Source organism: Lampetra planeri, chromosome 13 (genome assembly GCF_965212315.1).
Source record: "Lampetra planeri chromosome 13, kcLamPlan1.2.h2, whole genome shotgun sequence".
Lineage (NCBI taxonomy): Eukaryota > Metazoa > Chordata > Hyperoartia > Petromyzontiformes > Petromyzontidae > Lampetra > Lampetra planeri.
In genome coordinates this window covers 12577943-12604707 of record NC_136119.1, presented here as the reverse complement: position 1 = coordinate 12604707, position 26765 = coordinate 12577943, and the positions used below count along the sequence as shown (strand labels likewise).

Below are 26765 nucleotides of genomic sequence, written 5' to 3'. Positions count from 1 at the left end.
TTCGCCCTCGCAAGAGAGGACGGTCATCATCATGCGCGTCGCCTCATCGGGTCTGTCCATCATCTCGGGGATAAATAAAGGATAGCACGACTTCGCCTACGACGGTGAAATAAGTGGCATTCGTTAATGCACGTGGGTTGAACTATGCCCTTCCATATCGGGTTGCATTCGCCCTGTATTATTAGAATAATTTACATCGCGCTATTCAAAGCGAGCAAAGTCCTGGCCACGGGCGCTGTCGTCTGCAGCACATTGCATGCACGCAAAGTGCGCATGCTGCTGCGAGACGAGTAGAGTTGCCAAATCCGAAAGGAACACCTTGTCCCTGCGCCTTTGTTCGGGCTCGTGAAGACAAAATAAAACATTTGCGGGGCCGGGCTCGTGTGAGTGCGTGGTGGTGGTGTCGGTGGTGGTGGTGTCGGTGGTGGTGGTGCGTGGTGGTGGTGTCGGTGGTGGTGGTGCGTGGTGGTGGTGTCGGTGCGTCTTGGTGTGATTCAATTTCCGTGGGTAGCGCAGAGGTTAAATCGCGCTGCGCTGCGTAACCCTGGCTAACCGGGCTCGAATTCCTCTCGTGGCCAACACCAGTGACGATTATCTGAACAGGTCCTGGGCGTCCCCTGGGTCGACTTGGCCTAAAAATAACGAGTACCTGGTGCCATCTATAAACGTGTGCAAAAATCGCCACTGGGGAGACAAAGGCGGCCGGCCGTGGTGCCGACCACCCACCCAGTCATGTGCCACTTCACCAGGTTGCTGCAACTCGCTTGGTTGCTGCTCGCAAACAGCACTTTCCCCAGCAGTCAGTTAAGGCTACACGGGTGACCTTTGCATTTCAGCTTACTATCCATGCCCTGCAGTTAATTTTATAGAGTAATGACATCCACCTCATTCGCTCCCTCCTCCTCCCTCCCTCTTCCTCCCTCCCTCCTCCTTCCTCCCTCCCTCCATTCCTCCTCCTCCTCATCCCCAACTCTGCATGACACGCACGCCTGTTGCAAAGCAGATTCATGAGTCACTCATCCCCGGTACACTCCGTAACGCCCTGCAGTGCTGGCTCTCGCTCTCTCTCTCTCTTTCCCCGTGCAAGTTGCACGGCTAATTATTACAATGTTATTTATTGTTTTGTCAACACGATTTGTTCTTTTTTTTGCTGCCACTGCTATTTTTACCCCCACCCCAGAATCGTGGATTTGTTAATATTGACTGATCGCGACGATGATACGCGCTGTAGTATTCAGACGTGGGCCTCATTTCATTCCGTCTGCTAAAAGTGGAAGGAATACAAATACTGGAAGAATAACCAGTTCGTCAATCCACTGCTGGATGAGAGCTTCCCACCCCGTGCAGGTCGTGGGGATTAATTAACCATACTTCACCAGGAATGGACTGTATATGTATGCATTCCTGTTTAATTACGGTGTACACGTTATGCAATGTGATGTGTATACAGTAAGCTAATAATAACCATCATTGTTGATCCTGAGCCAGGAGAGGAAATTCCACATTCTTGTGGTGAGGTTCGGTCAAATCCATAGCGCGGCCAGACGCGGGAGGAATGATGGTGGTGATGATGATGGCCCAATTTGACCTCGGGTGGGATTTATACAAAATCTCATGATAGTGATTGCTGCTCAATTGAGAGCTATACTCAGCCACGATGAATCCACTACTTGGTCAAGGCTTCCCCAAGGTAATATGTTTCACTCACGGCCCTGCCACGTAACAATCCGGCTCCTAGACACACGCTGATTTATTCGCTCCATCTCTTCAACGGACGTCGTCTGGGGCATACCCCCCATCACTGGCCATGCCTCTGCTTAGCTACTTCGCTATCCCAGTGGCGTGTGGTGCCGGCAGAGACAACAAATCACCTATGTCTGCAGTTCCCTTGAATCTTGCAACACATGAAAGTGGCTGGAAGCACTTATTTCGCCCACCACCTATAGACAAAGCATTGCAATTGACGACGTGCAGGACACAGATAACAATTAAACAATACACTTATACAAGTGCATCGCTATACAGGTGTATTGTTACTGGTAGGAACCTCCTGGTTACACCAGCCCACAGGAGATTATTGTGTCCGTCAGTCCGTCGTGCAGGGAGGGGCTGGGTGGGGCTGGGTGGGGAGGGTAGGGAGGGGCTGGGTGGGGAGGGGCTGGGTGGGGAGGGGCTGGTCACCCCGTGGTGCCCTTATAAAACTCAACGTTTAACCTACTCACGTCGGCTTGTGCCCGCCCTCACAGTCGGGCATATTGGCGGAATACACCACGCCGCCGTTGACCCTGGCCATTGACCGAGCAACCCAACGTTCCTACCAGCTCTCTCCGCAGGAATGTGTTATAGTGCATGTGCAGTTTCACACGTCAGCTTCTGTGCACCAGATTTTGTTCTGTCCACTGCGGGATGAGAACCCTCCAACGGCATGCGAGCCGCGGTGCTCCTTTGGCGATCGTTCTGCCACTCTTGTCGTCAACGGCGTCGATCTGGAAGGTGTCTGCCAGTTATTGTCAGGTTTGATTTGTCTCGGGGTATGATTGATTCGTTATACACAATGACAGAAGGCAGCCTGATTTGTCCAGATTATTTTACGTCTCGCATGTAATGGATGGATTGGACACAACGTTCAAGCACACACAATATATTTTAATGCAACACGTCTCTTATTTATGTAAAAAATTGAGTAACAGTCATCAAATATGCAACTGTTACTCGGTTCAAATGATGCTTGATACTGTTACACAATAAAAAACGAAAGTAAATTAATCAATGACTTAACGCAGAATTGAGGTTAATAAGGCAACACCCAGTGCATGCCATGATGATTATAAGTCAAACTATGGAAACAAAGGCAATCCGTGTTTAAAATATGAAGCACAGTTAATATTTTACGCATATATTAAATTCTAAATACCATTGGCACCATATAGTCTGAGACGATGTTGCCTTGCGTTCCAGTGATTGTCAATTATAAGATGTGATAATCCAATTGTCGTGATGGGATTGCTGAAAGCGTCAGAGTGATGATTATGAACTCGCGTTGATGTCAATAAGGGTTGAGCCGTTCTCATGCGATGCATAGCTTACAAGCACAGCAGTGCACCCTGCCCGGCTCATGTGTACATCACGGGTGCTCCTGACTCTCTGGGCTCTCTGGCCAGGGCTGTTTGGCCTCTTCGGCCCCTCTGGCCTCTCGAGTCCAGGCTGTTTGGCCCCTCTGGCCTCTCGAGTCCAGGCTGTCTGGCCCCTCTGGCCTCTCTAGCACGGGCTGTCTGACCCTTCTGGACTCTCTGCCCCCTCTGGCCTCTCTGGCCTGGGCTTTCCCCTCTAGGCTCTCAGGCTCGGTCTGTCTGAACCCTCTGGCCTCTCTGGGCTGTCTGGCCCCATCTTTTCCACTCGTCTCGGAGTGTAACCTACTCACGTAAGCATCTCACGTATGTATAATAACTAAAAATTACATTTCTTATCGGATCTTTCCCATGAGAAAGAGAAGCGATCTATCTCGTTTGAGGCATTGGAGATCTCCCCAATGTAATTGGAACCCCACTGAGTAGCCATCAATCCATCCTCCTTGTTGGAAGATAAAAACTGTTTTTTTGTGTGTTTGGCGAAGTGTATCACTACAATTGCCACTTAGGGTAGGGAGTGTTCCATGCGCTGGCCGCGAGGCCATTCGACAAGGTTCTCATTGTTTCATGGCTCTCAAGTGAAGTTACACCCCTATCTGTGGTGCCAGGTTTACTCAACAAAAGAACACGTAATGTACTCGAACAACAATTAGTTGACCATTATGTATTTGAATGAAAAGACATTGAATTGAGACAATTGGTATTTAACACGGGCGGAGTTTGCTTTGTCCCTCACATTCGGAATTGCGGCTGCATGCAATTGTAATTTTTAATCTTAATCGTAAACTACTGAAAATTAATTAATAAAAGTGTCCAGTTTGGGAGGGGAATTGCCCCCGCCCATGGTATTTAACAACACTTAACACGATATTTGTGTTGTTGTTGTTTTGGCATTTTCACGACAGTGGTGCCTCTAAGGCCACGACGATGGGGCCCAATGTTTGTCACCCCCAATGAAAAAACTGAGGCTGGCTCTCACAGCAATAAGAGCGAAAGCAATACCCTGCCAGTTATGTTCGGCTTAAATTTGTGGCAAAAACGCCGCGTAATCAACACCGCTGCCAGCCCCCGCCCCGCCAAGCAGACTGGAAAAAAATGTTTTAAACAAATTTTGCAATATTCTTGATTCTTTCGGTAAAGTCACGTAGACGGGAAAAAAATAATAATAAAAATAAAAAATAAAATTCTCACGACGTTTCGATTGCAACACAAGCAATCATCATCAGGTGTGAAAACGAAACGTCGTGAGAATTGTATTGTTTTATTTTTATTATTGTATTATTTCCCTTCTACGTGACTTTACCGAAAGAACCAAGAATATGAATCCCTGCAGTCACGAAAGCTTTAAATCAAAATTTATCAATCTTTGGAAGAACGTAATCAACCAGGTAGGGTGTTGACTGTTGTGTTAGCCGACTCTCTGTGTTGTATTGCGTTATATTTCTAAGTTTACTAGCTTTGTTTTCTCATTCATTTTTACCTGATGACGATTGCTTGTGTTGCAATCGAAACGTCGTATTGTATTATTTAATTAATTTTCTTTCTACGTGACTTTACCGAAAGAACCAAAGAGTAATTCCTGCAGTCACGAAAGCTTCAAATCTAGTTTTAAACAAATTATTTGGTGACGCTGAATTGCCAGTAGCGCACAAATAACAACAACAAAAAGATCAACACATTCGTCAATACATATGTGTCCTCAAAAGTAAAAAAGGAAATATAACAGGCGACGTTTCGGGCAATGTCCCTTCTTCATTTCCTCAATGGGACAAGCCACTCTGGCTTTAATGATCGAGAGGACACCGGTTCGATCTCCCGCCGCGGCAGCTGAATCAGTCGAAACAATGGGGGGGGGGGCAAAGTTTCTGAAACCGATCATCCTGCCGAGTCGTATAAACCGGTACAGAACAACCACGAGTTGGCTGACGCGCGTGTCCATGGGTTCCGTGGTGGCGCTAAGCGTGGGTAACCCCGCCTCTTGTAACAACGTCTCGGTTAGGTCGACGTGGCGTCAAGTGGAGAGGCCCTCTTCCACCAGCAGTGGCGTGAGCAGGGAATTGCAGGGCTGCGCCTTCACCGAACACCATCATCGGCAGGGTGGGGGCTGTGTGTGCGGGGGGGGGGTGAGCAGAGGAGTTGGTGGGGGGGGGGCAGTCACCACCCCACTCCCCCAGCAACAGAAGCGGCCCGCACACCCAATTGGTCAACGGACGCGACGAGCGGCCGCGTCACCGTCAATTCTCCCGCCGCTGATTGGGCGAGACGCAACGACAACAAAACGCTGGCGGATCCGCCGATTGGTCGCCTGGTGCGGTAAAGCGCGCGCCCCCCCCCCCGTCTCGAGACCGAGCCCCCCCCCCTCTCCACCAAGCGCACGCAAAGCCCCCCCCCGCAACACACACACACACTGCAACCAATCAGCGGCTTTGTTGCGCTTCGATGCCACCGCCCCCCGGGATTGAGCCTCTGGCCAATGGAACGACTCGAAAGCGGTGGATGCCCCGCCTCATCCGAGGCCGGAGCCCCGCCCCCACACGCGGGGGGCGGGGGTCGGTGCGCGCGATGGACATGGGGCTCAGTCGTACGAGCGCCGCGGTCGGGGACGGACGTTGCTGGCCCGGGCTTGCCGGGGCCGTCAGCGTCAAGGCCACGGCCACGGGCGAGGTGATCGCCGCAGCCGCAGCCGCCAGCGCGCACTTCGCCTGAGGCGCGGTGACCTGAGGAGAACGGAGGAGGAGGACGGGAGAGGAGCGCCTCAGCCCCTGGAGTCGATATGAAGCCCGATGGTGGTGGGTGTTGTTGCTACGTCTGTTGAAGTGTCCGCGCTGTGCTACTGATGTGTGTGTGCTCCAGTTCACTAATGTGCGTATCACACAAGTGTGTGTGTGTATGCTGTCACGGTGTGTACTGTGTGCTGTACGACGGAATGTGTGTGCACAGTTGTGTATCGTGAGCACTTTGGCGTGCGTGTTGTGTGTACTGTATACTGTGGAAGTGTTAGTGCGACACGCTGTACTAAACTGCTCTTGGTATGTGTACACGGTGTAAACTAAACACTCGTAGTGTGTGGCGATGTGCTACCCACGATCGTGTAATACTACCGCAGTGTGTGTGTGTTACGTGTAGTAATATCCGTCGTGGTAAAACACTTTATCGTGAGTAATATTAGTCGCGAAAGCCTTTAGTGTTAAATGTGTAATATCCTGTCAGAGTGTGAGTACAATCTGCGTGCGCTGCACTACACTGGCACAATTTACTACCATAACGCATATACAGTATTCTTTCACTACCATAACTATATATACAAACTGTTCACTCATGTACTTCACTGTGTACAACACGACAACATGTACATGTGTGTTCAAACCTTCCAGCAATGCCTCTACAATGCTAAATAAACACCGCGCATCGCTTTGCTACGTACGGTGCGAAAGAAGTTCGTCGTACAATAACTACACAACACGCACGGCATATGTTATTATTGTTGCTATACCAATCAGTATCATGGCAGCAGCCTTCTACTTCTCACTACGTTGTGCGTTAACGCACTTGAAGTGTGGGGAGTGTGTGGACGTGTTTATCGGGCATGATTATCATCGGCCACGACCAATACACTGCTGGATGAAGCCACCCCCGCCCCTCCACTGTATATGTCAGCCATGGGGTTGTTTGACCATACTTCACCACATTGGTCGGCACTGATGAGCCGTGGTCGGGAATCGAACCCGGGTGAGACCACGTCCAGAGACGCAATGCGCTAATTAGTGCGCCACCGCTCCTCCGTTGTGCATCCGTGTGTACTTTGTAGATACGAGAAGACTGTAAAGTCACTAAAGTTTACACACATGTACAATTACTGTATTTGTCAGCCGTACGTGTCTGCAGGACACATCTTGCGGATATCAGGATCCGCGATGTTATCCGCAAAACCCATACAAAACCCCGTAAGGATACACGGTTCAGTATATTAATAACCCACTATGCACACTTTATACGTGAACTTGACTTCATTGTAGAACAACAAGGGTTTGGGCTCTCCGAATCAAGTACAGAGCCTGAGAGTTGAGTCTCCTTTAATGCGTATCCTCAGCACTCTTTCTTTATACCAGCCTCTAAACTCTGCCAGCAGTACGACTTGTACTGCGCTGTACAGCACCACACATACCTGCTAACCCCTTATCAGTGCCCAGCTTATTACAGACCACAACGAATTGGTCACCCCGTGCCCTTTTCATCTCAACGTTCATCCCACAAAGTCCCATCACAATGGAGAAACACAAACAATCTTGATTTGAAGCTACGTGACTTTACCGAAAGAACCAAAAAGTATAGAGAAACACAAACAGACAAAACATTTTTTTTGCCCATATTGAAATGGGCTGTATGCCGGCAGTATGGACCTAAAAGCTCAATTTCCCTGTACAAGAATAGAGGATAAACCGTGTGGGTTGATAGGTACGAGCACATGTGAGCAGACAACATCTGTCTATCTATCGTCAATTTAAAGTTGCGAAGCTGAGATTAACGGCCTGGAAGATTTTTCCACTTTTGAGACGTAGACTCAAAACGTGGCGTGTTGTCATACGCACGCAGTTGAAATATATGGGGACCCATTTATAGATGACCCACTCAAAGAATCGGGAGACTTCCGTATAGAGAAGCCAACTGTTACATTCAGAGCATCGTATCCATCTCCAGCTAATCTCCATCCATCACGACGATATGTGAAGGCCTGCACTTTTACAATATGTAATCGTCTGTTGGCAAGAAAGCGAGCGGGGCATTATAAATCGGTGGGGTATCTATAAATGTATGACCCTGTAGATTGCAAACACTCAATCGACAAACTGTATGCAATTTTAAACAAAAGTAAGACAAATGTATCTCGTGTAGCCTTCACAGATTGTTGGAGCAAGTGCTGTTAGCGAGCACCTATGAAGGCCGGCACGGTAAACGAGGGTGTGTGGGTTGCCAGCACCACGCCCGACCGCCTTTGTCTCCCCAGTGGCGATGCTTTTACACACCGCACCAGGTACTCATTTGAGGCAGAGTCGACCTAGGGGGAGGCCCAGGACCGGTTCAGTTAATCGTCACCGGTGTTGGCCGTGAGCGGGAATCGAACTCGGGTTGCCGGGTTCGTAGCGCAGTGCGCGAACCCCTACACTACCCACTCCCGTATGGAACTATGTACACACATATACGTCCAAATGTATAAGGTAAACAAATTTCAGACAATGTACTCGTCATATATCTGTCAAGTATTCTTACGTAATCCATTGGCTGCACGGCCTTTTGGAAGTTCATAATATCAGCAGCATTGATTCCGTAAAAAGAGGATAACAACCTTGGGGCCAGTTTTGAAATTCAGTGTCTCATCAGCAGACTGAAGATGGCAGAGTGAGGACGGCTTGAATCAATGCTGGTGAACTGCCAGACGGTGCAGGCAAGGACAGTTGTTACCAGCTTGTTCACTTGTCAACCAGGGCTCAATTCGCGTGTTGGTCAGTGTTCCTGTCCTTGACGTCAGCATCCTGTCAAATATTCATTGCAAAAGGCCGTGATATGTCTACGACCAAAACAAACCTCGGCGACCATTCGGACACTGGTCCAACATGAGTCTCTGTAAGATCCATGAATCAAATACGGTGGCGAGATGTTAACCACCTCGCCTGGTACACAGGAGATCGTGGGTTCGACCCCGACGCCTGCTGTATATTTGGAGTTAGCGTGTCTCTCTCCTCATGGTCACGTGGATTTTTTTCCGGGTCCTCTGGTTTTTCTTTCCAGATTTAGATCCAACGGCACGAGTTTAGAGTACTTGGCCTGCTATGCATTTCCATATGAATAGCCACGATCATTTGTGGCCCGGTCGCTTCTGAAAAAGAGCAATACAGCTCAGTGGGCCTTAACCTGGTAAAAGTATTTTTTATAGTTTAGATTGTGCCCATATTTGGTGCACAAATAGACAAGGAGGGTTAACGAGCGTGTACATTACAGATATATAAAAAAACAACAGTTGCCTACGTGACGACCAAATAGTGTGGAATGCGCCCGATCCCGTTGTATCTCCAGAGCTAAGCAAGATTGAACCTGGACAGAGGCAGCGTGTGGGTGGGTGAAGCACCAAAAGACAAAAATCCCCCGTATAGCCTTCACAGACTGTTGGGGCAAGTGCTGTTAGTGAGCACCAATGAAGGCCGTAACGGTACACGAAGGGGGTGAGTGGCCAGCACCACGACCGCCTTTGTCTCCCCAGTGGCGATGTTTACGCATCGCACCAGGTACTCATTTGTCGACCTAGCGGAGGCCCAGGACCGATAATCGTTACTGGTGTTGGCCGTGGCCGTGAGCGGGAATCGAACTCGGGTGGCCGGGTTCGTAGCGCAGCACGCTAACCACTACTCTACCGCTCCCCACACCACACACACACTCACATGTTGCCACGGTGCGTAGGGGAAGGCGACGCGTCAAACATCCATTGCTGTACTGTATTTCTATGCTTCCCGTGTCTACTCGTCCACACCCTCACCATCCCGCACTGACCGTGGTGGAGAAGTATGGTCAAAACAGCCCCCGGCACCTCGCACAGGTGTGGTTGTCCTTCCCCCGGCACCTCCGATTAGAACGGTTGGCTGCGTGCGGTGCGAGAGAAGCTCAACGTACGTGCGTACAGGTGTGGGGGGTTGACACGTGCATTATTGTACGGTACAACTCGTGTTTTCTGGGGCAAAGTGGGGAAGCCGTCTCATTTCTTGAGCAAGTGTGTGTACGGTATAAGAGAAGTGTTCCTCCTAATAGCTACGGAAACAAAGTCTTATCTGTGATAACTACAAATAATAGGAAAAAAAGAACATCATAGTCAGTATTCATCTCCATTATCCGTGGGTAATCACGGGGAATCGGATGGATTTAGGGCCTAACTGATGATTAATTTGCGAGTTATCTACAGACAAACGAGGATAATGACATACGACTAGAGCTCTGCCCGCCCCTTTCCTATTGTACACACATTTGCATATATAATAGGGCTAATCCACAGATAATGGGACATTTGGGTGGCCAGGGCTATTGGGGTAAAAGGTGTTGTAGGCAAGAGAGCCAGAGATAATTCGGTTCCCCTCGTCGCACGCTCACATGTACGCTCACGCACAATCCGCTCCTGGTTGAAGACCTCCCCGACGTGGCGTCCGTCATTGGGGTCGTCTGATCATTCTTCACCACGCCGGCCAGGCCGCGTTGGTTGAAGGGGGGGGGGGGGGATCCCGAACCGGTTCGCCGTAGTCAGGAATCAAATTCAGGTCGCCGGGTTCATCGTGCAAGTTCGCTTATCCACGTTCACCCGCCCCGCCACATGCTTGCGTTACACACGCACGTAGACACGTTCATGGATCGTAGGCACAAGATCCCGAATATTTGAAGGCGAATAAAGGTGTTCATCAATGAGCTCCGTGCCTAAGAAGCGTGGAGAATAGAGATGGCATTGTCATGTCTGGGAAGACCTGGGGCGACGTGTCGGTTGGTGGTGCAGGCAAACTTCCACACAGCTACGTCACTACACTACGAGTCCAGCAACCGTAGTTCAATTCCCTGCCATGGTTAACATTGGCGGCGAGTCATATGTGGACTAAACCTGGTCGTCTCATTCACCAGCCAGCACTGACCAGGCGTGGCGGAAGTACGGTCCAACAATCCTCGTGGCCAGCATGGCTAGGAGAGGCCCTCATCCAGCAGTGGATTAACAGTGGATCGGCTGTAAATCTAAATACATATGCAAGTGCTTCGAACAAAATAAATACCCATAACGCACTAATTTGAACTCGACCTAGCGAACACTTGGCAGGACCCTCTCGGAAGAGAGTCACGGGACTCTGAGCCTTTCTGGGTAAGCGAGCGTAACGCAATTATAAAGACACAAGGTTGTGCTGGGTTCGTGTGGAAGGGGAGCTTGATGGTATTGGTTTGAGGGGAGGGGCTAAATGAGGAGAGGGGGAGATGGCTGAATACTGGAGGAGGAGGGGGGGGGTTGTGAAGAGGGGGGGTGAAGAGGGGGGTGGGATGTGAAGGGGGGGTATAGGCAAGTCGGCAAGGGATGTAGGGGGAAGGGTTGGCGTGATGGGGAAGGGACACTTAACGTTGGTGGTGGTGGCCGTGCAGAGATACGGTAATAATGTTGGAGGGGGGCGGGAAGCATACTGCGTGACAATTTGCAAGAGCGCGTGTAAGCATATGGGTCCTCGTGTGCTGAAACACGGACGTGCGTTCGCGCAAAAAAATCAAACGAGGCTCCTCCGACGCTTAGCCCTGAACCCATTGGCGCAGGTGCGTGCGCTTTAGCGAGCGCCCGTTGAAGCCCCGTGGTGCCGCAACATGCGTTGTTGGTAACGGGCACCGGCACCGCACAATAACGGTGGCCTTTGTCATCAGGCTGCGTTCACTCACAAAACACCACGGGTTGTTGCGTGCCTGACGAGGAATCTTAACCCGGGCTGCTGGGAGTAAAGCGCAGCGTTTGTGCCGTGATGTGTCCTGCTCCATATTAATACACACACACACCTCCAAGTAGCACGGTTGGCTATGTACGGTGCGAGAGAAGTTCTACATACATACATACACACCGTCAAAGTCAACCCGGCTTGCAGAGATAATTGCGTGGTGCAATGTATGCTGCGCCACTGCTCCCCACGCAAATACACAACAAAAACAGCTGCGATTTGTCACCCAGGGGTGTTGACATTACCCCTGCACTCTTGCCAGGCTCGTGCCATTTCAGGCCGTGTAAAGTGGAGGAGGCTCACTGGAAGGTCACGAGACAGACCCAGATGCGGGTGAAAACGACGAGGATTTCTCCCCGTTGCGTTTACGGGGTTGTTGCTCTTCGTTGCTTGGCACGATGTCCGACGTTCGCTCGGTATCCGAGCACGTGGAACGAAACGTCGGACATCATGCCAAACGACGCGTCGGAAGACCTGGAAAATACATCGGAGAGCTGTATGGCACGGCCATGAAAGCCTACGCAGTAGCCAATTGCGAAGATGGCTAGCAGCTTCTCCACTTACGCACTGCACACGATGCCAACTTGCCGTCCTTTAGGGACCGGATGCTCCGGCTTGTTGTTTTGGGCATCACTTGACGTCCTCGTATCTTCATCGTATCTTCATCGTATCTTCATCGGGGCGCTGCCACTGCCACACACCAGCGGCTCGTTTTAAAAGTTCTCTCTGCAGAAGTTGACATTGACACCACTGGTACCAGCCAACAGCAAGTTTACTCTGCTCCGGGTTCCCATTTATCAGATCAAATTTACAGGTTGTTTTATCACACGCAGTGTCACATTCAGCATCCCTCTGCTCAGTAAAACATTGAGATGCTAGGACATGTGGTGGCTGGGCACGTTTCACGATCACTGGCTGCCAAGGTAGTTCCCCAATTCCTCAGCAACCAATGAGCACCACACTCGTTCTTGCAATGCCGAACGACTCTGAATGTTGGACGAAAGGTGGGGCTTGGGATGTCGTGGTCATTGAGCATGGTAGTGGTGGTTATCTGTACTCTCATAGATCGATGAGTTTGATCAATTCTATCCAATTTATTGGCTCAAGTCATTTAGCAGAATCATCTTATTGGGTGACTTCTGTGCATGAATTAGCTACGATGTTAACACTTCGGTAAGAGCGATTGAAAGGCATGAACCAGATAACCGTGGTTTGTGGGCTTGCATTTACCAACATGACATCTTGCAATCGGCAACATCCACACAACATTCATCCATGCACGCCATGTCCAAGCACGCACATCTACTGACCTCTGTCGTGTGTGGGGACATATAGGGAGACCAGAAGTTGTCACTTTACAGCAGGCTGGATGGCCGTATGCAAGATGAACTTGCGTGTTCTTCTTCTTCGGGAGTGGGAATCCATCCACAAGCCACATTCGAGCTCACAATGTGGCCTGAACTCAATGGCCACCTGTTTTTGGTTGTAGGAGAGAATGTAATCGTTGTGCACAGCTGAAAGTGGCATTTGAGAGGGAAGTGGATGAAGTTTATGATTGTGGCTCTTTCAGCTGATATGGCGATGCTGGGTTCGCAATCAAGCTTCACCGTAAATCATGGCTAATGGATAAGGTGTTTCCATGTTGTTGAGGGAAAGTGGTGGGCCCATTCTCTCTTACTGCAACAAGACAAAGATCACCCATATATCCTCAACAGACTTTTGGGGCAAGTGCTGTTAGGGAGCTCCTGTGAAGGCCGGCACAGTACGCGAGGGGCTGGGTGGCCAGCACCACGCCGGGCCGCCTTTGTCTCCCCACTGGCGATGATTACACACCACACCAGGTACTCATTTGAGGCTGAGTCGACCTAGGGGAGGCCCAGGAGCAGCTCAGAAAAAGTTTCTGGTGTTGGCCGTAAGCGGGAATCGAACTCAGGTGGCCGGGTTTGTAGCGCAGCGCGCAAACCACTCCGCCACTGCACCACTGCTCACCAACTGCAACATAAACACATGTGCAGCAACAACCTTCATTCGCCTCGAAGTGGTGATGATGTCACCACACAGCTTGAGCCAGGCTAGATACACTTTGAGGTCACATAGAGTGTCAAAGTCATGCTGGCTGACGGTCAGTCATATAAATTGCATAGGTTTTACCGGTTAACAGACCAGAGTTAAAACGGTTATAAACTGTTTTTTATTTTACTAGGTAAGGCCGACGGAGCTATTTCGCTCTTTTTCAGAAGCGACCTGGCCACAAATGATAGCTCAACCAAGTGGCTTATCATGTGCACATTTATAGCAGCCAAATACTCTAAAACGCGTGATGTTGATTCTAAATGCGGGGGGAAAAACCGAAGGACCCGGAGAAAAGTCCACGCGACCACTGGGAGAGACACACACAAACTCCAAACATACAGCCGTCATGGTCGGGATCGAACCCACGACCTCCTGCATACCAGGCGAGGTAGTTAACATCTTGCCACCGTGGCACCCTGGCACACTCCACCATCTGTACTCCCCACTGTGCCACTTTAATGTGGTTTAGCCACCGAATGCTCTGCTCACTGTTGTGTGCATTCCTCCACCGTATTCCGTTGTTGCGTTGGCAAGTGCTGTTAGTGAGCACCTTCGTGCTACGGCCAATAGACACACCCATAAATACACCGATCCACAAACCTCCTGCCAAATTCTACACACACTGCCCACGCATACAAACAAATGTACACATCCGCTTACCCACATACACATGCACGGCTATCCACAACACCTCCCGACATGGACAAGGAGTGCCGCCTTTAATAGACTGTGGGAGAAAATGCTTTTAAGAGGGCCGGTACAGCCCGGAGGAGGTGGTGGTGTGGCCAGGCCTGACCACCTTTGTCTCCCCAATGCCAGTGCTTACTGCACCAGGTACCCATTTATGGCTAAGTCGAGCTCAGGGAGGCCCAGCATCGGTTCTGATGATGACTATGGTCGGGATTCAAGTCTGGGTCACTGGGTTCGTAGCGCAGTCCTCTTACCCCTATCCACCTCCTCCTGCCTACACACACACACTGATAAACTAATTTATACAAACTCGCTGTGTTTTTAAATAGAACTCATACAGAGTGTGAGAGCGTGCCAAATGAACTGCATGCCCTGCACGAAGCAAACGAATCTGGCTTCGTGGGCAAAGCTGGCATTGCTCAAGACAGACGGCTAGACACGCGCTTGCTGTGCCGCTGTTTGTTTCAAAACGAACTCGAGTTCACAAGGCTTGTGGGGGCAACTGGTAGGGTATTGGAAGAGCGTGACGGAGGGCCTGCTGTGCGAGTACGCATGTGCACGTGTGTGTGCGCGTGTGCCTTGTGCCAACCCATGGCACCTGGGTCTGTCCCGTGACCTCCTACCAGCAGCGAGCCTTTGACACTTCACGTGGCCTCAGAGTGCACCTAGCCTGGCACAGGCGCCGTGGTGATGTCACCGCTGCTTAGTGGCGAATGGCGCGGGGGTTGTTGTTGCCCTGTGCCAAATAGCCAGCCTTCATAGGTGCTACTCGCTGACAGCACTCGCCTCAACAGTTTGTTCAGGCTATACGGGGGATTTTTGCCTTTGCCCTCCAGCCGGCTCCCCTACGTGGGTGCGAGTGACGCGGGGCTCGTACAGTGCGGTTGGGATTTGTATCTGGCCGGCGACAACGCAAAGGTACCGCTAGACGCCGCGCTAGGCGTGACGTGGCTGCGCGTCCCTCCGATTAGCACGGTTGGCTACGCACGGTGCGGAAGACGTTCAACATGCGCACGTACATGGCTACGCATCATAAGGAATGAAGAGATGACGAGAAGCGATGTCCGTGAGTGCGCCGTACGTTGCTGTTGGATAGACAGTACCACGCTGTGCTTCGTTATGGCTCATGGTCAATGGATAAAAGTGATATTTGGTCACAGAAATGATCAAAATTTAAACAGGACCCTGCGGGGTGGGCTGGTAGGAATAATACTAATACCGGTACAGGGATATCGACCGCACACACACGCGCACACACACACGCACATACACGTACACACGCACACACACACACGCACACACACCGCACGCACACACACACACGTACACACACATGCACGCACGCACACGTAATGAAGTTGTGTTGCTACGCTTCCAGTTCACCGTGAATAACGATCCGAAGCCCAATAGCGCCCATTCATCACGCCGCTCGAGTGGGCCGGGCACGCACACACGCACGCACACACATGCACACAGTCACACATATACACACACGCACGCACACACGCACACACAGACACGCACACACACGCGCATACACACGCACACACACGCAAGCACGCAAACACACGCACACACGCGCATACACACGCACGCACACACACACGCATACACACACGCACGCACGCGCACACACGCGCGCACACACACGCACCTCTCACCTGCAAGGCAGCGGTCGCCGCTTCTCCTCCCACATCTCTCGTCGCGGCAGCTGTAACGATGGTGCAAGTTTGTTTTTATCATCAATTCCTCCTCCACCCCTCCCCGCCACTGTTCACCCACCAGAATAAATGAGTTCGCCCATAGTCAGTCGATCAAAAAGTTTCGCCGTGAGGCGCCGGAAGCGACGGCCATCTTGTTTAATTCACAGATCGCAGGGGGAGCGGGCGGCCATCTTGTCGGACAGGGTCATGCCAAGTGTTTGCAGTAGGGGGCGATGTTGATACACGGACGGACGGACGGACGGACGGACGGACGGACGGACGGACGGACGGACGGACGGACGGACGGACGGACGGACACATTAATCTATTGGTGGTCTGGTCCACTTCGTTCCTACCAGTATCAGAACCTTCACAGAGTGAGTAGCAACAACCTCGCTCTTTCTTTGGGTTATTCAGGCACTTGATTCGTTTATTGGCCCATGCTGGGAGCCCCTTCAGGAACTGAGTTGCTCGCACGTGGAGCAAAACGTCGGACATCGTGCCGAACAATACGCGCTGCAATCGCCAAATATGCCGGGAGAGCTGTGGAGCACAGCTAAACCTTCCGCCTGGGTGCCGGTTACATCCTTGGGGTGATAATTCCGAAAGAAACACGAAATATATTCCATGGTGATCTAAATACGCCGAGAAGAGTTTGTATTCTCTCAGAGGAGCTGCCGTCAAATGACATAATTCATTTAACGACGTACTTCAACCCAAAGGCTTAGGAGGTGGTGGTGGTGTCACGAACACCACTCGCCATTGTTCGGGTTAAACACTCAGAGCACTGAGGCTCGGGGCTTTTGTCAGTAGCCCCAATGACACTGCCCCAGAAGATGAAATCTTCACAAAAGCCTCTTTTTTCAACACCATCTATAAATAATTTGCAGGTCACGCTTGCACCTTGTGACTACAGATAGGTTTTGTAAAGAATATGATTTGTAGATCAATAGAGAGGAGAGAGAGAACGCTTCTTTCACCCAGTGTGACCTTTGATGCAAGAGGCTCATGCTGTACGGCACTGCGTAATAAAAATGGCTAAAATAATAAAATGACACACACACACTGTTTGGGTAAATGTGTTTTACGGAGGACAATATTTGTTGTAAACATGTTATGACTTTGACAGCAGATTAGAAAGTTATCTACAATTACATTTCTAAATCAATTAACTGTGCCCCCCCCGCCTTCCTATGACTGGTGCTCATAATGAACGTGTTGACCTATGAACCTTTGAGATAAACGGTTCCCTGTCAAAGTGTCTCCACATTCAAACAAGCATTGGGACGCACTCATGTCAAAGAAGCATTGGGCACCGCGGTGGCGAGATGTTATCTCCCTCGCCTGGTATACAGGAGGTCGTGGGTTCTATCCCGACCCTGACGCCTCCTGTATTTTTCTCTCTCTCCGTGGTCGCGAGGATTTTTACTCCGGGCCCTCCGGTTTTAGCCTCCACATTTCGAATCAACATCACACGTTTGGAATGTTTGGCTGCTATACATTTCCACGTGATAAGCCACTTAGTTGAGCTTTCATATGCGGCCAGGTTACTTCTGATAGAGAGCGATGTAGCTCAGTGGGCCTTACCTGGTAAAATTTAAATAGTTTTGCTTCGATTATGTCCTTCTGTGATGTAAGTTTTATACTGTAGCGTATGAAGAGAGCTATTTAGAGACACGTGTTTATATAGGGTACTAGGGGGGGGGGGGGGCAAACACGTGTCTCCAAATAGCTCTCTTCATACGCTACAGTAATTTTGCTGGAGCAGTCACACCTGATGACGGATGCTTGTGTTGCTTCCAAAACGTCGTGATTTAATTTAGTTTTTTTATTTGTATTTTATTTTCACCTACGTGACTTTACCGAAAAAACCTAAGAGTATGGATCCTTGCAGTCACGAAAACTTCAAATCTGGAATTAAGTTTTATACTCCTACGGTGGAGATGAGTGTTTGCGTAGCAGCAACTGTTGTTGGCTTTCCAAGTCGTGTTGTTGGTGCGGCCTCGCCAGTTAGAACTCATCTTAGGGAAGCCCGGATAAATGACGGACTCGACCGACAGTGACGGGTCTTTGAACTCAAGTTTCGTGGTCATGAGGGCCAGTGATCTGTGGCCTGAGCTGTCTACGCTGTCATCGAGCCTGCTGTAAAGTTGACGTCTGGTGCCCTGTGACGTCATTCACAACAATTGGCCATCGGCTCGCTGGTGCCATCACGTGACTGCGTGGGTTTTCTCTGGTTTCATCCCACACTGAGCATTACTCACAAAGGTATTGGCCATACGTCCTGAGCCGCACTCTGACTCAGACGAGATGCAGTTGAAACTTTCATGCGTAAACGAAGGACCGGGGTTTTTTTTTTAACTTCCACATCGTTTCGAGTCGATGAGTCATCAATGAGTTTCACAAAACTGCCCAACTCGACTCAAATTTGGCAAAGGCTGTTCCCGCTCCCATCCTCCTGACGCCGCCACCACCACCACTTGCAAATCGCCAGGGGAGCTTTTTTTCACCACTGCTCGCACTGTGCCTGCCCCAGACAGTGCGGCTCTTTTAAACGCGTGCCGAAAGGTTATCCTTGCGTGCGCATTCTGCTGCTGCTGCTGTTGTGGCGGCGGCGGCTGCTGCACGTGAATGTAAACGGTGCGTTGCCGGCCGGCTGACGGGCGAGGGCGTCAGCTGTTTGTACAGCTCGTGCACGGCACGCCCTTCTCACCTAACCCCCCTCCCCCCGTCACACAAGCGGTCAATCGGGGGGCGAGCGGACGGACGCCCGCGTCACTGCCCCCCCCCCCCCTTGGCTGCCGTGATTGCCGTGGGGTGCTCGGCGTGCCGGGCGTCACGCGCCGGCGGCGTTTCGCTCGCGTCCCCGTGGTCACGGCGAATAGCCGGGCCGCCCCCCTTCCTTTCGTCCTTTATTTTGTCCTTTATTTCACCGAGGTGGGAGCACATGGCGGTTAATTGTTAATATTTTTGCGAATTATTTAAGGGCAAGGGGTCGGAAAACTAAAATAACAAGAAGAGGGTGAGCAATAGTTTCCGTTAGGCAGTTGAGTCGTTCATTTACCATTTCTTCTGAATGAAGATATTGCTGTGAGTTGTGTTGATCGTTGAATGAGATTTGGTGACACGTGCGGCAAGCGATATCTAACAATGTCTAGTCGTCCTGTGGCAAGATTGGATCTCCTATGGGAATGTGAAACTTCCATGACTAACTCAGGCCTGGCAATGAAAATGAATGCTGTACGATCCTCGTTTTTGAGCATGGGGGGGGGGGCATTTTGACGTGACTTAAAGTGGATCGTAATTGTTACGTCAAAACCACGTCACAGACTGAAACGTGTGTTTTTTTTTGTTAAATCATAACACCCCTGAGGGAACGACATTGTCATGGGAGGTGGTTTTTTTTTAGAGTTCATCGTTCACCCACTCGCACACACAGGCAGGCTCTCAATCACTCACTTCGCTTTGTTTCCTTCAAGGGTATATCATACGTAACCAAACTGCGATGTCTATCTCACAAATAATCCCTTAGAGCTAGACTTTATTAAACGAGTGTTTTAACCAAATTGTGAAACTGGATTTTTTAAAGTATTATTTTCGAGATGAGACCATTACATTAAAAAACACTGTAGAACCTGGGTAACATTGGACTGTTTGTTGAAGGGCATTACATCCGTAATGTGAACAGTCAGGTTCAAGTCACGTTTGTCAAAGTGATAAACGCCGTCTCCCGCTCTCTGGAAGTAAAATATTTTATGGGCCGTGTTTGTGAATGCTTTGTGATGGCAGTGCAGCACACACGAGCTCCTTTATGCCTTCCGCTCTCATTAAGCATTGCAGCTGGTGCAGCGGTAACACGAAACAAGCACGCACCTCACTCGCCCAACAAGAACAACCGCCATTCGCCACTAAGTGGCGGTGACGTCACCACGGCGCTTGTGCCAGGCCATGTGCACGTTGAGGCCACGTGAAGTGTCGAACGCCCGCTGGCAGGATGTCACTGGGCAAACCCTGCAGGTGCCACGGGTCGACTGACTGAGATGACTGGCCGATGCACCACCTGTGCCCCCTAATGTGCCAACCTCACTCGCCCACCCACTCACTCGCACGCACGGGCTTCTCATCCACCGAGTCACTAACTGCCCCTTGATTCGCTTATTCCCTTTCACACAAATGACAATTATTCAATCGGTCACTCCACTTGTTCGCTTGCTGACTCACTCGTAAATCAATTCACTCGCTCAACTCCCACGATCACCCACGCGCTCGCGTAGGTGCCCACCGCAATCCCTCGGATCAATTCACTTTAGTATTCACCCCCTATCTCACGTACGTACATAAACTATAAAGGCATTTTATTTTCTTTTACCAGGTAAGGCCCATTGAGCTCTATGGCTCCTTTTCAGAAGCGACCTGGTCACAGCAGCCCTGATGACAGCGTAGGCGGCTCAGTCCACAGATCACTGGCCCTCATGACCTGTCACTGTTGGCTGAGTCCGTAATTTATCTGGACTTCTCTAAGATGAGTTCTAACTGGCGAGGCCGCACCACCACTACGTGGAAAGCCAACCTCAGTTGCTGCAATGCAGACACCGATCCCCACCGTAGGAGTGGAAAACCTACACCACAGAAGGACATAAACTAAACTATTTGAATACCGTGTAAGGCCCATTGAGCTATATAGCTTAGCTCTTTTTCAGAAGCGACTTGGCCACATATGATTGCTCAGCGAAGTGGCTTATCACGTGGAAATTTATAGCAGCCAAATACCCTAAACGTGTGATGTTGATTCGAAATGTGGGGGAAAAATCGGAGGACCCAGGGAAAAAATCTACACGACCACTGGGAGAACACGCAAACTCCAAATATACAGGCGTCGGGTTCGGGATCGAACCCACGACCTCCTGTATACCAGACAAGGTAGTTAACGTCTCCTAACCACCATGGCACTTTCACGACCTCCTGTATACCAGGCGAGGTAGTAAACATCTCCTAACCACCGTGGCATATTCACTATCTCCTGTATACCAGGCGAGGTAGTTAACATCGCCTAGGTACCGTGGGCGCCCCACTCTCAAGAACCAATTTGTCCAAAGTCATTCCTGAGAACCCATCTTGAAAGTTTGATTGCGCCGGGTGGTTGACTGAGCGCACGCTTATTTTTGAACAAAAACTTTTTGGATTATGGGAAAGAAAAGACGAAATGTTGATTTCAAATATGTGAAATAATTCAATACTCGGATCATTCATGTTGCTCGGGTGTTGAAGCAGAATTTAAAATAGCGGCAAGGAATCAGTTGTGAGGAGGGATTTCTCTACACCTGGGTCGTAGCGATGGGTCGGCGTCACCGAGATGCTGGGTTAGAATCCGGGCATCAGCCCTCAGTCTGCTCATTGACAATGGAACAAATTAAAAGTAACGTGTGTTTTTTTAATAGTTTTGGCCTGGTCCAGATCTTAGACCTGAAATCTGCAATGTGTATTATCGGCTTATTGGTGCATAGTTTGCATTGTATTGCATACACATTGCCACGACACACACACACACATCGATTTGTAGTGGCGTGAGCTCTTCCTATTAGCAATGCAATAATGGTGATGTGACAAATGAGCTGTGCCATTTCCATCGGGGAAAATGTGGCTTTCACATTTATCACGAATATATTATTACGAAGCAATACGGATGTTCGTTGAGCTGCGCCGGCTGGATCACGTAGCCCTTGCGCTGTTTCGCACGCTGGCTGCGTAGAGGTGGCTACCAGTGTGAGGGGGTTGCGTGATAGAGAGGAGAGGTGGGACTGCACGGTGCAGGAGGACCTGGTGCAGTCAGCTTGTCGCTGGCCACTACTTTACATTTTTTTGGCTGCTAGCCATCGACCAAACTTGGTCACCGCGTCGCCGCGCGTTCGGGTGCGCCTCTGCGGCCGTCTGGAACGCTCTTCCTTCCGATGTTAGGAAGCCCCAGGAGCTGTGGACTTTTAAATCATCTAGATTGAAAACTCAGAACTGCTTTTTGTGTTTAGTGTTGTTGTCCTTCCCCTGCACCTCCGATTAGCACGGTTGGCTACGTACGTTGTGAAAGAAGTTCAACACACATACATATTTAAGTGTATGAATATAACTTGTATTGAAATGTCATAAAAACTAATTACTATTTTTGAGTCTCGAGCCGTTTGTAGCGCACACGGATAACAAAGACCCTTTAAGCAGATATCAATGGCAAACAATAGCAACAAAGACCCGTGCTCTCGCACACTCGGTTTCGCTGCATTGTTTATGCGACCGCCAATTCGCGTGAAGCCACCTGGAAGTCAATGGCACCTTGTACGCCGCGGTGTCTCGGCAAGCTTGACATCGCACCTCACCACAGCACATTTATAGGGGACCCCCAGTGGCAGCTGTCCCTGTGGGCACATGGTGACTCGGCACCTGACCCGCGTTTGTCTGCCAGGTGGAAAAATGACAGCTGTTGTGGGGCCGCCTACAAAAACTGAAGTTGCAGCTTTACAGACATCTCAGTGCCTCCGTAGTGAAATGAGTGATGGACAGCGCTTATTATGGTGGTGCAATGTCCACGTCCCTAATGCAAGACCGGTTCCTCCACATGACGACTGCTTTTTTGACCTGTCACCGAGTGAGTAGTACCTATTTTATCAACATTGGGAAGGATGATAGGCCGATGAGTCGACTCGTAGTTGGGAGGTAATTTCACGGCTTCCCGATTGTGAAGTCGGGCTCTCTGTGCCTCGTAGCCACCCGGAGGGATGTTTGTTCAAAACCGGTCCTGTAGCAAATGAAGCAAGTAGCTGCGTACGATCATCCGTGGGAGAGATTTTTTTTGTTTAAAGTGCTTTCCATAAATCGAGATGCAGTGAAATGGAAGAAGAGCGAAAATGTTATAAAGAAAGAGCCCACGTGAACTCCCTGGAGAGGAATTCGGGCAAGACGGAGTGCACGCTGAGATAAGAGTGAAGATAGATGTATTCTTATGAAATAGTAAAGTGAGATAATGGAAGATAAAGATAGAGTAGAGAGAGAGAAAAATGTATTTCCTATACAATAGAAGAGTTACTAAAGAAGTGTATATTAACAGAGCTCCATGTCTGTCACTCAATAGCTCCGTATAGGTAACTATGCACATGCTTACACGTTTTAAAATATATGTTCATCCGGAAAGGTTTTTTAAAGTTACATTTTTGTCTGGCCCCGTGGTGTAAAAGGGTCAGTGTCTCCAACTTAGTCTCTCCATCTATCTGGCCGCTCTCTCCCCGTGGTCGCGTGGATTTAGTTTTTCTCTCTGGCTCCTCCACGTGTCTTTACCCTCCACATGCGTTTGAGATTACTTAGATGATGTTGCTGCTATAAGTTTCCACGTGATAAGCGACTTCGTTGAGCTATCGTTTGTGGCCAGGTCGCCATCTGAAACATAAGTAGATACCTCAGTGGGCTTTGCCTGGTAAGATAACAAAAACATTGTTTAGTTTTATTTGTATATTTTTAAGTGATTTATCTTCTTGGTTCTTTCGGTAAAGTCACGTAGAAGGGAAATAATACAATAATAAAAATAAAACATAATAAAATACAATTCTCACGACGTTTCGGCCACAACGCAAGCAGCCGTCCTCAGGTGAAGAACAGGTCTGTCGGAAAGACAGCGTCTGAATGACAGACCTGAAAGCTTTAAATCGAAATGTAAGTGATATGTTTACCCTTTCTCTATGTTGTACTCCTGTCGTATTTTTGGATTGTTTGTTGTCGTAACGTTCTGACCTCGTGCCCTTGCTGGACATCTGTGACAAAGAGCTTTATAGCTCATCGGATTCCTCTTCCAGTATAAATAAATATGCTGATTCTATTCATGTGCTGTGAAGAAGAAGGCCCATTGCCAGGAACGTCGTCACCTCTCATACATTTTCCCTTCTTAAAAAGCCGCAGTGCTATTGACGGAGCGTGTTTGAGTTTTTTCCCTTTCTCTGTCTGTGACACGTGGTTAAAAACAGCAACAACTTTTGAACAGGAAAAGGAAACGAGGCGAAAGAGTGCCCACAGGAGCCTGGGGAGGTGTGTGCCTAGAATGACACTGGGAATCTAAAAGAGGGACATATGGGACATACGCAGGGTTCAAGGCATCATTCTGTCTGTTAGTAGAATCTAGTGGGGCTTGGGCGGGAAACTCCACTGGAAGGGGTCACTGCTGGTGATCGAGATGAATGATGGAACGGCAGCCAGAGGGAAAAATATTTATACACACGGCCCGAAAGACATCCACGGTGGAGATGGAGCGGCCAAATATGCATTTGTGTAGGGAGCTAGGATTTTTGCATTGTGAAGCCATTAAAGGTGGCTACTTGGTGGGGGGGGGGCCTTCATCCAGCAGTGGATATAAATCATGGCTGACGAAGATGGTGATGATGAGTGGAGAGTGGTGATAGCAGAGAGAGAGAATGTGGAGACCCAGAGGCACCATGCACAAGATGTTGGTTCTCTGATTGTGCTGTGTCCAACGTGGTGGCAGGGTTTAGCAAGATATGGCAAATACTTCCTGTTTGGTTATCTTGTGTCGATATGCCATTCATCTGTTTGTGGTTGTTTTTAGTACGGCATCATCAACGGCTATGATTCAGGACTTAAAACTCCGTCATGCCTGTTATTACGACGTTGCTTTTATTGCTCGTTGAATTAGCATGCAAATCAGATCGTAACTGAAAAAGCTGTTCATCTTCATCACCACACCCCTGACTGAGGTCACGATACATTATAATACATTTTAAATGTAATTCGCTGCCTTTTTTCAACAAGTGAGCCCATTGAGATCCGTCATTTGTTTTGCAGACGGATCCAGACGGATGTAGTTGTTGTAGGACGGATTTGTATTTTGTAGTTCTGCAGGAATGAGATGCTGATCCCCACAATCGGCTGCTAAGCTACAAGGCTGGGACCTACCACTATGAATATGACACAGCTCATAACATCCAGATGTGCTTCTTAGAAAATTAATTTACGATTTTTAGAAATCCGTATCAGCCCTTTGTGTGTGGCGCCCTCCCCACGACTTGTCATTTGTGGGGGTTGTTTGACCATACTTCACCATGCTGGTCAAAGTGGGCCCAGCATCCAGTTTATATACCACTCACCACCGATCTTAGTCTTTGCGGGGAATTGAACTTGGGTTGCTGGGTTCGTGGCATCACCGCTTCAACAATTTATTGTTGTGAAATAACCTTAAAGAATTCTCTATATACCGCAATTTACCAAAAAAGGAACAACAATCTCGAGGTTAAGAATGTCACGCCACGTTTTGTGCACAACCAAACGTCGCGTGCTCTCTGCACGCCGGAAGCAGACGCGCCTTGCCAAATCGGGGTGCATTTAGCGATCTTTAGTTTCACGTGAAATGTCCGTATCTCAATGAATGAAATTAAGGTAACCTATCCAGAATTCTGCCCCAGTCCGAAGCCTGAATTTGTCAGAACACTTCTCAAACAGGGGTGAGGGCAGTGGTTGAGACTTATGGTGGAGTAGCAGCCAGAGTAGGGAACGTGCCCAAGACAACACCCACCATAGCAGGTGCTTCGTGGGTTGTCACATCACAGGCCTGGGAGATGGCGACGGCTTTGGGAATCCTTCATTCAGTCGTGGCTTGATCATGGGCGATGATGACTGATCGTTATTTGGCTGATATCGATTTCCACACAATAAGCCACTTCGTTGAGCTATCATTTGTGGCCAGGTCGCTTCTGAAAAATAAGTAGTAGCTCAGTGGCCTTGGTAATTTAAAACAATTGCTTAGTTGGATATTATGAATAGCTTGGTTGTAGTGTATTTATTTAACTTTCCTATACTTTGCACTCCTGTAAATTTTGTTAGTTTTTTTGTTCACTTTGCGTGAAAAAGAGCTTCATAGCTCATGGGATTTCTCCAGGATAAATAAAGATTCCGATCCCAGAATTCTACGAGCACCGCGAGAAAGATCCCCCGTAACCGCCTTGCGCAGCTCGCCCTTGTTAAATTTATTCAGGGCAAATTTAACATTTTGTTGTTTTAAAATTTTGTCAAGAGGACACACGATGGTCAACCAAAGCGAAGCCGGTTAAGGAGAAAGACGCGTGAAATGGCACACAGGCAGGGTATCGGTGTCTGCGTTTACACGCGTGGTGTGTGTCCGTGCTACGTCGAGCTGGGCTGGGATTGTGTTTGCGTGGCGATAGCAGGTGCCGTGTGTGTGCAACACGGAGGCAATAAAGCACTCTCTAAAGCTTGTTCCCAATGCACAGGCACACACAGCCGGGGTCCCTTGCTGCTTAGCCACGAAGACTATAAACCTCCTCGTACCGCCGGCTCATTATGATATTTGCGGAGTGGAAGAGATTTGGCGCAGCATATTGCGCGGCCGGTGTGGAATTGATAAAGAGGCAAGAGCCTTCTCGCTCGACGAGTATTCCAAGTCCTCGCGGGGGGGGGGGGGTGAATTTTCGCGAGGGCTGGTGAAACGCAGGGGCAGGAAGGCACGCTGGCCACGGCCCCACTGGTTTGCCTGCAACTCGACCTCACACTTCACCCGATGAGACAGTGCTGCTGTGCGTAACCCCGTGTAAGGCGCAAGTACCAACTTTGTTTATGATGTTGCCTGAGATGCCACGAGATGTTAACTACCTCTCCTGGTGTACAAGAGGTCGTGT

General features: G+C 49.5%; 1 protein-coding gene across 1 annotated transcript in view; it reads left to right on the top strand.

The window, feature by feature from the left end:
* The first annotated feature begins 5665 nt into the window (after window positions 1–5665).
* Window positions 5666–26765, top strand: part of ATOSA (atos homolog A) — a 73012-nt gene continuing 51912 nt past the window's right edge. The window contains exon 1 of the mRNA XM_078600211.1: window positions 5666–5917. Coding sequence (XP_078456337.1) covers window positions 5902–5917 — 16 coding nt within the window. The 5' untranslated portion in view covers window positions 5666–5901. The remainder of the gene's footprint in view (window positions 5918–26765) is intronic.